The 12,607-nt window shown below is 60.3% G+C and overlaps 1 protein-coding gene across 5 annotated transcripts in view; it reads left to right on the top strand.

Moving 5' to 3' along the window:
* Positions 1 to 267: 267 nt before the first annotated feature.
* Positions 268 to 12,607, top strand: part of LOC114905630 (ankyrin repeat domain-containing protein 11-like) — a 31,858-nt gene continuing 19,518 nt past the window's right edge. For 2 of the 5 annotated variants that reach the window (XR_003796311.1, XR_003796315.1), the window contains exons 1-2: positions 268 to 726; positions 6,874 to 7,012. Coding sequence is in view for 3 of the 5 variants with exons in the window: in XM_029240152.1 (XP_029095985.1) it covers positions 640 to 726; positions 6,874 to 7,012 (226 nt within the window). In the remaining 2 variants the exon portion in view is untranslated. The remainder of the gene's footprint in view (positions 727 to 6,873; positions 7,013 to 12,607) is intronic. The other 3 variants (XM_029240072.1, XM_029240185.1, XM_029240152.1) reach the window with 2 other exon arrangements.

Genomic DNA, 12,607 nt, shown 5'->3' with positions numbered 1-12,607 from the left:
CAAAACATACAGAAAACACGATAACCACAGCATGTGTCCTGGGAAGTGCAGGGGCCCAGGCCTCAGGCCCACGTGCAGGAGTGGGCGCCACAGCTGCCTGACATCCTCCGGGCGTTCCCCAGCGGCGTCACTTGCCTACCTTCTGGACACTTGACTCGCGGGAGTTGGGGAGTTCGGGGTGCTGGGTGCTTTCTGAGTGGCAGAGTAGCCCTCATTCTGACCTTCTGTTGGGGGTGGGGGCAGGGGGCTGTTTTGCAGGTGACGGCAGGTGGCCGAGAGGGTGGTGGGCGTGATCCCCTGGACCTCGAGGTGTGACCCTGCCCGTGGGCAGAGGGTGCTGCCACCGAGCATGTGTGGCGCCTGACCCCCGGAGCAGGGCCCCGCGTGCACCCCGGGGTTCTGCTGTTCTCCCTCGTGGAGGGTAGACGTGCCGCTGCCGGGGCTGCCTGCCGGGCCGGTGCATCAGGAGCGGCCCCCTCAGAAGGCTGCTGCGTCCATGCATCGTGCATCACCGACTGGAGGCGGCACCTGGGTTTCATGTGGGGTCACTGGACCTTAACCCCGTGCCCTCTGTTTTTAAGCAGACGGTTGACGATGAAGCGATGGCGGCGTGAATAAAGGCCTGGTGAGGAGGAAACGATGCCCAAGGGTGGGTGTTCTAGAACCCCACAGCAGGAGGAGCGTTCCCTGAGCAGCGACATGGTGGAGAAGCAGCCCGGGAAAAAGGTGAGCTCGTCCTCCCCCACCACTCCGCGTGGGCCTCGTCCGGGCCCGGGGGAGGGCTGGGGGTGTCACTGTCGCTTGTCCCTCTGCAGTGGGCGACGTCTGTGCCGCGAGACCCTCTTCGGGCGGCAGTGGAGGAACTGCTGTGCTGGGTGGCTGTGGAGGACACGTCTGGCTTTTTTTAAGGATGTTTGTTATTTGGGGGCCAAAGTGGAGCTTTAAGCACTAGGTCCGTGGACAGAAATTGCTGTCTGAGAGAACCCCAGTTCGGCCCCACCGTCTGTGCCTCAGGACCATGGGTTCCTGCCATATGGTTGCTGGCAGACCGAATCTGACGGTAGCTGTGCGAGTGGTCCTGACTTGAAACGCTGCTGGGTAATTAATTGTACTCCCCGTTTGCTTGTTGCCAATGTGAATAGGAAAATGGGTTGTAAATCTGCATCGTTGTGCCCTGTTAGTGTGCTGGTGCCCTGGGCTCGGGGGTGTGTGCTGTGTGCTCCACAAGCCGTGACACCCAGTGTTCCCTCCAGACTGTTCTTAGAGGAACCCCCAGGCTGGTCTGTAGGAGTTACAGACTCACAGGCTTCCTGAGGGAGGGCCCACCTGCAAAGGTGGCCTCGCCCGTGCTCTGCGTGGGGTGCTGTGGCCTGTGCCCGGCCCCCCTTGATCCAGGAGGAGGACGTTCAGAGAAGCCCTCAGTGTGGAAGCTGGATGTGGCTTGTTGCTGCTTTGTCCCGTGGTTTTACGAGCAGGTCTGGGAAGAGGCCTCGGGCTCCATGCTCCTCCCAGCGCTGGGAAACTCTGGGAGTGCTGGTTCCCGGAATCCCAGAGGAATCCACTGAGGAGAGAGTAGGAGGCCGCATCCAGATGCTGAATTCACAGGAAGGGTGGCAGGGATCCATGGATCCAAAGCCCCTGGGAGCCCCCGCTCCTCTCGGGGCTCCAGACAGGCCTTCTGGTGGCAGTGAAGGGGTCGGGGTATTGCCGTCCCAGGTGGACTCCTGCGGTCCCAGTGGCGCTGGGGATTGCAGAGAGGGAGATAGAGAAAAAGGCCCGAGGAACAAGCTGTGCCTGGCCGAGGAGCCAGCCCCGCGCCCTGCCCCGCTCTCTGCGGGACGCCGGCTGAAGCACACGCCACCCGCTGCGACCCCCTCCCCTCCACAGGGCAGTGCTGTCCACCCTGGACGCTCCCCGGGCATGGCTGTGTGACACCACAGGTGTCCACGCAGGTTTCGCAGGGGAGGGACAGGTCAGGCCTTGAGAGAGAGGAGCATCCTGACTGGAGCGGGGAGGGCAGCTGCGTTCCCCCAGACGACAGGGCGGTCTGTGGAGGAGGCCCAGGAGGTGTGCGCGGAAGCGGCGGGGTGCGAGGCCTGCGGAGCGAGGCTGTGGGCAGAGCAGCGTGCAGAGTGTCTTTTCTGAGCGCTGTTAGCCAGCGGTCAGGCGTGGAAGTTTAAAAACACGTGTGTGGGGCTTCCCTGGTGGTGCAGTGGTTGAGAGTCTGCCTGCCGATGCAGGGGACACGGGTTCGTGCCCTGGTCCGGGAGGATACCACATGCTGCGGAGCGGCTGGGCCCGTGAGCCGTGGCCGCTGGGCCTGTGCGTCCGGAGCCTGTGCTCTGCAACGGGAGAGGCCACAACAGTGAGAGGCCCGCGTACCGCAAAAAAAAAAAAAAGGCTACACAGACTGTTTAGGGATTAATTTGATGAAAGATGTGCACCCTGAAACCTGCAGAACTTTGCTGTGGGAAATTCAGGCAGTTCTGAGCCGCTGGAGAGGAGCAGGGCCTACGGGCCAAGGGTGGCTCCATAGTGTTCAGATACCAGCGCTCCCCAAGCCAGTCTCATAGAGCTGTCGTGATGCAGGTCCAAGCCCCTGAGGGCTTTGGGGGAGAAACCGATAAGCTGCTTCCAAAGTGTGTTTGGAAATTCAAAGGACCTGGCGCAACAACAGCCACCTTGAAAAGGCAGGAGGCAGTCGGAGGCCCTCGGCCTTGGCTGTGAAGCTGCGGGGCAGTGGAGACAGGTGCACACCTGTCCTGGGGAGCAGGGTCCCCACAGGCACCCACGTGTGTGCTCAGCTGCTTGTCTACAAGGTGCTGAGGCTGCTCCATTGCGAAAGGGTCATCTTTTCAGCAGACGAAGGCGGGACAGTCAGATCCACCTGTTTGTGCTGTTTCTGGCGGCTGATAGAGCCCTCACTCCTACTGGCTTCTGTCGTTGTTGGTCATTTACAGATAAGACTCAGTTAGTCATAGTCGAGGTGGTTCCAGGGCAGGTGTGTGGGGTGCGGGTTAAGAGCCAGCCCTCCTCTCTCTCTACGTGGTGTGTGGGAGCTGGCTGAGCGTCCGTGGGGGACGCTGGTTGCTGGGCCACAGCAGTTTTCAGGGTGTGCCACGGTCTGACACGGAGGTTGAACTGATAGAGGTTGAACCCGATAGAGGTTGAACTTGACGTCTAGCCATCCTGTTAGCATTGAGGAAGTAAACACACTGTAGAGTGTGTATGGTTGGTCCCTGTGACGGTGCCTGGGTACTAGTGAGGGAGGCTCAGCGAGGTCTGCCCTGCTCTGCTCTGGCTGAGGGTTAAAAGCTTTCTGTGAGCACTTTTAGTGAAGTAGAAATGCACATTTCCTTTCTAGAACCTGGGATCACGATGATCCAGACCAGGCTCTCGGGACACCCCCCTCCCCCGCGAGCAGTCCCCACAGTAACACCCCGCCCCCACCCACAGGGGATGCGGACTCATGGTGGGGATCTCTGCTTCCTTCGGATGGACAGGCCCTTGCTGTTGGAAGGAGGCTCTTCCTCTGTGGCTGTGTGGTGTCCATCGGATGGACGTTCAAGCAGCTTCTCTGCCGATTCCTGTGCTGATACATATCTGGGTTCTTTCCAGTCCAGGTGTGATGTGAACATACATACATTGGGGTTTTTCTGTGGAGGCAGCAGATAGGGTTTAATGGTTCGTCAAAGTGACTGCACAGTTCTGCACCCCCAAAGCCTAGGTCAGGCGGACCCATCCGTGCTAACACTTGGTGATGTCAGTTTAATTTGCCTTTTTCTGTCGTCTGCTGGTCTCCTGTACCGTCCTCTGCGAGCTCTCCGTCTGTGATCCATCTGGACTCATTTTGTGTTTTGTGCTGTAAGGGAGGGTCAAGGTTTATTTTCTTCCCTGTGGATGTCCACATGGTCATTGTCACTGGGAAGACTGTCCTTTCCTGCTGGGTTGTAGCGGAGCCCTTGTCACCAGTCAAGTGGGGCTCAGCTTCTGCTCTTTGCTCTGAACCTTTGGCCCTTGGGTCCAGGACCACCTGTTGTGACTATAATTGTACAGTCTTGATACCTGGCAGTTTAATTTGCCCATCTTCGTTGTTCTTCAGAATTGTCCTTGCTACTTGTGACCCTCTGCGTTTCCATGTACATTTTGGAAAAAGCTGGTTGATCTCCACGCAAAGCCTGCTGGATTTTGATTGGATTGCTTTGAATGTAGAGATGAGTTGGGAGAGATATGCTGTGCTAACAGTATTGAACAGTGTCCCATAAGTGGGCCTGCATTTTTATCAGTCTAATTTCTGTTCTCTCAGTAATGTTTGTAATTGTCTATGTAGAGGGCTTGAACACCTTTTGTTAGATTCATTCCTATGTATTTAATGTCTTTCGATATAAATATGTAATATTTCAGCATGATTTCCTAATGGTTTATAGTATATAGAAACCAATCACTTTCTGTGTGATTGAGCTTCTCATTCACTTACTAATTTGAAGAGTTTAATTGTAAATTCCTCTGGATTTTCTCCTGTGTAAAATCACAGCGTCGTAAGATAAAATACTCCTTGTTATCCCTCAGGAAGAAGAGGGGGGCGGGGCTGGCCTGGTCTGACCGTGGAGGAGACCGCCCCCCTGAGGCGTGTTGTCACGGTGGGGCGCAGCCTGCCGGCATCTTCCCGCAGCTGTGGAATGTTCCGTCTACGGCTGCACTGGAGTGGATGCACCCATTTGCCTTTTGATGGGCGGTTGCTCTTTCTTTCTTTTACTCTTATGAACAAAACTGTGAGTTTGTGTGGCACGTCACTCACTCCCCGGACTTTGTTAGAAACTCTGAGTGGCCCCAAGCAGCGTCCGAGGCCCACTGCTCTGCCGGTCCAGTCAGCGATTCTTGTGAGAGTACTGGTGTTGCCTCCTGGTTTTAATTTGCATTTTCCCAACGCCGATCACCTTTCCAAACGTTAACTGGCTGTATGGATATTTTTTTCTGACGAGTGCGTGTTCAGATCTTTTGCTCATTAAAAAATAGGTTTAGTTTTTCAGTAGATGTGGTGAGTATAGGCATTCCTGCCTTGAACCCCCTCTCGGCGGTGGCACCCAATCTTCCGCACCAAACTTGTGTCAGGTGGGGGACGTCCCTCCCCACAGTGTGCTGGGAGTTGGCCTCAGGACCTCAGGGCTTTTCTGCAGCTGTGGAGATGATCATAATTTTCCATCCTTTTTTTTTAAAAACATTTTTTAAATATTCATTTGGCTGCGCTGGCTCTTAGTTGCAGCATGCGGGATCTTTAGTTGCTGGCTCTTAGTTGCAGCATGCGGGATCTTTAGTTGCAGCATGCAAACTCTTAGTTGCGGCATGTGGGATCTAGTTCCCTGACCAAGGATCGACTGGGCCCCCTGCATTGGGAGTGTGGAGTCTTAGCCACTGGACCACCAGGGAAGTCCCCGTCCTTTATTTTCTTAGTGTGGTGAATTACATTGATTTTTTAATTTCTTGCATTTCTGAATACGTTGTTATTGTGATTTGTGTTATCTTTTTTTGTGTCTGTCGATCAGATTAACCAACCGGACCAGGAATTTTTTTGGTGGCAGGTTGCTTATTACAGTTTGGGGCTTCCACTGGTGGTTGCTGTTCTCCTGGCAGGGGCGGCGGGGGGCGGGGCGGAGGTGCGTGCAGGTGGTGACAAGCGGGCCTGTGTCCTGGTGCCTCTGGCACCGGCTCGGCCGAGGCTCGGGCTCTGCCTTCTGGTCCCTCTTCGCGCTCCGGGTGCCCTCGGAGCTGGTGGTGTGTTGTGGCGGGGTCTCCTTGGTCACCCAAGGGCGTCTCGTTGCCTGCTGAGACTGGAGGGCACGGCGTGGCAGTCAAGTGGAGGACTCTCAGGGCCCCGGGAGACAGGACTCGCGCCGCTCAGGGTTGGGCGTCCCCTCCCAGGAGCACCCGACGCCCCAGTGCCGTGAGGGCTGCTGTGAGGGCCGTGTGTTTGCCTCCGCCTCCCTGGGGTGGATTCCAGAACGGAAGCCTGCTGCTGGAGAAGGGGCCGCCTGGCGGTAGCAGTGCCATCCTCCCTGTCAGCAACGCAAATTGGCTGGCCCGTGTGGTGTGGTGCGCTGCGGGCAGACGAGCCGGGGCACTGGTTAGCCTGAGGCTCTGCTGAGCGCCCCCACCCCACCCTCAGGGCTCTGTGTGCTGCCCTTTCTGTGCGGGGCGTGTCACATCCCGATCCCCCCCCCCCCCCCCCCCCAAGGTGGCGCTTCCCCCGGTTCTGCAGACGGTGGCAGGCGAGGCGGACGCCCGGCTGGACCTCCCAGGTTGAGGCTGGAGTTCGGGCTCCCGGGTCCTTACAGGTCAGCAGGGCTGGGAGCGATGGCCACACCCGGCCGCCCTCTAGCCAGCTCCTGCTCTGGGCTGGGTCGCCTGCACTGGGCTCTGCTCCGGGGATGCTGCGGCTGCAAGATCCGTCCCAAACACGGCCCTGCAGTGTCACAGGCCTGTGGTGACCAGAGGTGGCTCAGGCCCCGGGCAGGCGAGGGACAACACGCTGGAGGGGAGCCAGCATCTCAGGGCAGACATACTCTCCCGTTCGGTGTGAGGCCGGGCCCCTTCGTTCACGGTCACAGGGAGAGTTTCCAGTGGAGGGCGGGTTCCGTCTGTCAGCAGGCCCCTGTGAAGGTGCGTTTTCCCCGTTACTGAGTCCATCCCTGGGAACACGAGGCAGGAGGCAGCGAGGTGGTAGGGCCGTGGGTGCCTCTGAGCCTGGTGGGCAGGAGGGGTGTCCATTGCCCAGATAAGAGACTTGCTTTCCGGGCACGTGAAGTCCTGCTAGACGTAAGGACTTTGAGAGTCTAACTTGGGGCCAGCGTCTGAAAGCGTCACTCTCTTCTCCAGGATAAAGATAAAGTTTCTCTAACCAAGACCCCAAAGCTGGACCGCACTGATGGTGGGAAGGAGGTGAGAGAGCGAACGACCAAGCGGAAGCTGCCCTTCACTGTGGGCGCCAATGGAGAGCAGAAGGACTCGGACACAGGTACCCACCCGCCCCCGGCGCCCCAGTTCTGCCGCACGGACCCGGGAGGGGGTGACTCACAGCTGACAGGGCAGATTCCCGGGCAGAGGATTCCCGCAAGTGTGCACAGAAGCCACGTTCCCCCAGCCTGCCCAGGGGCCTCCCGTGCGTGTGAGCACGGGCTCCTCTCCCTCAAGGAGAGCCTCTGGAGAACTTCACATGGGAGGATAAACGTGTTTCCCCTCAGGGCTGCAGAAGCACATAAATTAAACCCAGTTGTTTGAAATGGAGGCCAAAGGGAGCTGTGAGAATGAGCAGGAGGCACGCAGTCCCCCTGCGCGTGCGCTGCGGGTGTGCCACTCACCACCACGTGGCGTGTGTGCGTTCAGGTTGGTTCCATCCGAGCTGCCTGCAGGGACATGTGCTGGGTCCAGACAAGAACCCGGCCCCTTTGCCAGCCGGCTCACACTCCTCCTCTTGGTCCTGGTGTCCTGGGCCTTCCCCGCCTACCAGTCATCTGACTGCAGACCCCCTAAGCCAGGGGCAGGTGTGGGGTGGATCCACAGAGCCGCGAGGGGGCCTGGGTCCCCCAGGATGCAGCCACGGGGGAAGGAGCAGAGGTCCTGCCAGGATCGGGCGGAGGGCAGGGGGCTTTGCTGCACGTGAGGGTTTGTGTCAGGTCTCAGGAAAATGGCAGGTACAGGAATGACATAAATGTGAGAGAATTGGGAGAAATGGCAGGGGGAACAGCCTGAAATGAACGTCTTCACTCACAACGCCTCCTGCACAGGGCGACCCCCAGGCGGGTGCGCCCCAGGCCCGCAGCCACTGAGCAGAGACCTGGGTTAGTTGCAGGCTGGTGAAGCAGGTTGGCGGGGTTGGTGGTGCCGGCTGGGGTATGGCTGGGGTCCGGGGCAGGCGGCTCGACCTCCGCGGGGTCCTCCGCAAGGGGAGGGGGTGGGCCGGGGAGGAGGGCACAGGAGGTGGGAGTCTTCGCAGGGACCCTGTGCCTCGGGCTCTGGGTGCAGAAGAGACAGGCCCAGCTCAGGCTTGGGTGCCTAAGCCAGCTCTGGTACTGGAGGGCGTGGCGTCGCTGTTGGGTGCGGCTTCCTGGGTGCTGGGGGCCTGCAGGTCGGTGTCGTCCTCTGGGATGTCCCTGCCCGAGCACAGGCGGGCGCGGCGTCCTCGGGGGTGTCTGCGGGGTGCTGGCCGTGAAGGCGGCCTCCAGCAGGCCTGGGGGACGGTTGGCGTCTCAGCACGGGGCGCCAGGCAGGTGGGAAACTGAAGAACGTTTTGCAAGTGGGATTTTCCAGGCAGGGACAAAGTCTAAATACATGGAAAGTCCAGCATTTGTCCTCTTACTGTTGAGTGTCTATCCCTTTGGGGGCCAGTTTTGCTGTACCATTGACCCTTGAACAGAACGGCTGTGAGCTGCATGGCTCCGCTTATGTGCCGGCTTTTTCAGTAGTACACAGTGTGGGAGGAGGGGGGGGCCTTCGACTGGGTGACTGTGTCCTGCCCATCCCCCCCCCCCCCCCCCCCCGGGGTTCAGGGGCTGACCGTGCAGCTTTCTTGTACACCTGCTTTGGTCATGTGGCAGAACTGGTCTCCAGTAACTGGGAGCGTCTCATCCTTCGGGCCAGGACTGGGCACCTCGCCTGCAGCCCTGGTCACTGACCCCTCCCTGCCCTTCCTGGTGAGCGGCCGCCTGGCCGGGCAGAGTGAAGCTCTTCCTCTGAGAGGCCTCGCTTCCACCAGGTGCCGCCTGCCCGCCTGCCCCAGGGCAGATGGGGAGGCTCTTGTACAGAAGTGCCAACTCTGGTGAGCGCCGAGCTAGGGAGGCTGAAGGTCCCCGTGTTCCCACGTCCCCTCCCTGCCTGCTGGCTCCTGCCGTGTCCCTCCAGCGCCCCCTGCTGGGAAGATGTAGCCTGGCGCTCACGGGACTGTTGCAAGTGGCCAGTAGTTTCTCCGGCTGTGCTCCCTGAGAGGGGGAGGCTGGTGAGCATCCCCCAGAGACCCTCGGGCTCCCTGGGAGCACCCTCCTGTTTCCCGGTCCCCAGGAGGCCCGCAGCGCTTAGTCAGGGCTGGGGCGTCCTCCCTGGAGCTCAGGCCACCAGTGGGCGGGCGCCTGCAGGCAGGGAGAGGGGGCCCTCCTGCCCGGTGCCAGTCTTGGTGGGACCAGGACCTGCTTCAAATTATACTCTGCTGTCTGCTTCTTATGTGTTTAATTTCCCCGCAACGTAAGTGTACGCACACTTCCTGCTGAGGTCCGTGTGGATGAAGCCCTGCAGGCTTCTTGCTCAGTCTGACAGCAGCCCTCCCGCCTCCCACCTGGAGCCCCCAGGGCCCTTCAGAGAGGGGCCTGTTCTCAGCTCCCAACGTTTCTTTGCTTCTACTTTGTGCTGGCCCTGCAGTGAGGATGTGTGAGCAGCTCACCCGTCTAGGGCTGGGATTTGGGGACGGAGGCGGTGGGCACGCAGCTTCCCTGGTGGGCAGGGCCTGTCGGGACTCCTGCTCAAGGCTGCCCTGTGTGTGGGGATTCACTGGCGCTGGGCTCTGAGCACGCCCCCTGCCAAGTGCTGGAGGTCACGTGGGTGACCATGCAGGGGCTTGGCCGCCTGCCAGGCGTGACACGCTGTGAGTCTCTGGTTGGGAGGGCACATGCCACCCACACTGTGACCCTGGAGCTCTCGGGACCCCAGAGCGGGCAGGACTGGTGTAGGACGCTGGCCACCTCCATCCCAGGCCAAGTCGAGAGGGCGTGGCTTGGCCCGCTTCTCTCTGGTCTGGGTCAGGGTGGCCGCTCCACCCGGTGAACTCCCGGGTTTGGGTGTGGGGAGCTTGAGGGGTGGTCGGAGGCCCCCAGGCAGGGGTGGGATGGATGATGCTGTTCGTGTGCTGCTGGCGGTCTGGATTATGATTTACTGCTGTAGTGAAAGTTGGGGTCAGTGGTTGGGAACCCCTGTTGTCCAGGCCCTTTATGCCAACCTCACCTCCGTAGATTCTGGCCTCCTGATCACGGTCACCTGTGGGACGGCTCTGTGGTCGCCCTTACCTGGAGCTGGAGCAGCCACTGCCGGGGGAGTGAGACGTGGGGGGTCCAGCCTGTCCTTCTCAGGCCGGGGACTTGCTGAAGGCCACACAGACCGCTCTGTCTTTAAACGATCAACGCTGGAAATTTTTTTAAAAAGGAAAAGGAGGAGACACAGAGCAAGAAATCAGAAGGGAAGCCGTTTGTCACCACAGCCTGAATGATGGTGCCCATGTGGGTCCAGTGGCTCTTGGAGGGTCGGAGTGTAATGCGGGGAGGACCCCGTGCAGCACGTCACCTGACGGGGTATCTGTCCCACGTGGACTGTGCCTGGGCCGGCTTCTTGGTCAGAAGCCTGTGTTTGTGACTGATCGAGGAGGTCAGGCCCTGTGTGGTGTGGGAGGTGTGCTCTGAGGCCAAGGGACGGGCCGCTCTTGGGACAGCAGGTCCCAGTGCCGACCACCCACCTCCCATCAGCCTGCCGTGGGCCGAGCCCTGCAACTGCATGGGAGACCGAGGACCTCCTCCGCCCCCTCCCCACCACAGGGCGGAGCCCTGACAATGGTGACATCTGAGGAGAGTCATAGATTTCCCACTTTCGGCAACGTTGGTATGCCCTGGTTGTCAGCCACGGGGCTTCTGGTGGCAGTGGACGGGCTGAGGGCAGCTGTGCCCGCCGACACCTCCGGCTGGAAGATGCCATCCTCCAGCCTGGGGGCCGAGAGGGCTCCCCAGGCTCACGCCGTCCTGCCCCCATGGGGCTGGCCCTCCCTGGGCCTCTGTGCGCCTTCCTAGGCCCCAGAGCGGAGACGAGGATTGGACCCAGAGATGGCCGCCACAGGAGGAAGGCACCCGAGCAGACACAGAACAGCGTCCAGAAGATCAGGCAGGGTTTTCACAATGTAAAACAGAGCATAAGGCAGCAGAAACGATTGCTGAAACGAAGCATTCGGGCGGGGGACGGGTTCTAGCACTTACCGGGTCCACCATGAGCAGGGTAAGTGAGCTGGAAGCTGCTGAACCTAAAGACGCCGCCTTGGCTGAGGCACAGAAGGAAGCAGGGGAGTTGCCGACCGGGGTCCAAGAGGAGCACACGGGGCCGCCGGTGTCTGCGCAGGGTGCGGGCTCCACGCAGAGCGTCGTGTGGAACCACGGGACCGCCCGAGGGGACACAGAAGGCGGCCGGGAGAGTGTCTGCAGACCACGTCCCGGAAGCCAGAGGAGATGTTCTCCCAGAAGCTCACTCTGTGTCTTTGCTGCCAGGATTCGCCGTGACTCGGGGAAGTTCTCCACTGGACGCCGTCAGTTTTGCTGGGGAGTGAAACTCCCCAGGAGGAGTGGACTCTGGGTGCTGGGTCCTGAAACAGAGGCCCTCAGGGCTGCGCCCTCCTCAGGCCCAGCCCCAGCAGAGGCCACGGGGGCTGTGGGAGGAGAGCAGAGGCGTGTTCTGGGGGAGACAGGAACAGCATTTAGGGGGAAACCCAGGGATGGCCTGGGGGGCTGGGGATCCTTGCATCTCCTAGCTGGGTGACCGTGTCCCAGGAAGAGATGATAAACGTGGCCCTGATTTCACAGAGGACCAGCGGGGTGATTGAGCGTGAGAATCAAGGCGCCATGGACATACAGGCCGAGTCACACGGCTGTGCTTTGCTTTCCTCACGGTGAGGGCACTGTCCAGGCTCATGAGACTGCCTTCCCCCCATTACCCTGGGAAGACGGCATGGCTGGCGTCCCCGGGGAACGAGGGGGCAGGGTGTGCTCCAGCCCCTGCGCCTCCACAGCACCCTTTGGCCTTGCTCGCCACTCACATGGACCTGCCAGTTTTCCAGTCTACAACTTGACACACACCGCCTGGGCTTCGTGTAACTTCTGTTCTGCTTCCGGTTGGATGTGAGAAACAAAACGTTGGCAGAGCGCTGAGGGAGCTGGGCCGTTGCCCGGGCACCTCCTCTGCCGTGTCCCCATCCCTGCGCTGGAAGGTGGGGCCGTCGCCCACCTCAGGGCAGGGCAGGAAGGACGTTCTGCAGGTCTCACCTGGGTTGACCCCCGGCTTGGCCCCTGCCGACAGGACGCAGTGGCTGGGCAGGAGGGCCCTTCTGCAGCACCAGCGCCCTGGCCTCCGCTCCTCTGTGGCCCGGGTTCCGTGGGCAGCCGCTCCACCTGCGACTCCCAGCCCGGCCAGACGTGGGCTCTGCAGATCCCGGCAGCCGCGGCACCTGTAGAGAAGTACACTCCACCACCGAGAAGTTGGTGTCTCAGAAGATGGGATTACATTTGGGGTTTTTTCCTGTGTTAAGCCTGGGGAGACCAGAGGGTTAGTCTGTTCTCCTCCACGTGTGGGGTGAGCAGGGCCCCTGGGCAGGTGTGGACGCGTGCTGGGGTTGCCTGAGCCTTACAGCTCTCCCAGCCCTTTCCTGAGACCACAGGCCGGTGCCACAGGGCCCAGCTCTGCCGCCGACATCAGAGTCTCTGGGTAGAAGTTGCTTCTTCGCTGCCACTCAACAGCAGCGCAGGCAAGACCCTCGAGGCACCTCCCTGGTCCTGGGCGTCCACTGCCTGCACGGTCGCTTGAAGACAGAGGTGGC

Source organism: Monodon monoceros, unplaced genomic scaffold (assembly GCF_005190385.1).
Source record: "Monodon monoceros isolate NGI ecotype Baffin Bay Population unplaced genomic scaffold, NGI_Narwhal_1 Contig3440_ctg1, whole genome shotgun sequence".
Classification (NCBI taxonomy): Eukaryota; Metazoa; Chordata; class Mammalia; order Artiodactyla; family Monodontidae; genus Monodon; species Monodon monoceros.
Note: the sequence above shows the minus strand (reverse complement) of the source record. Positions and strands in the feature narration are given on the sequence as shown.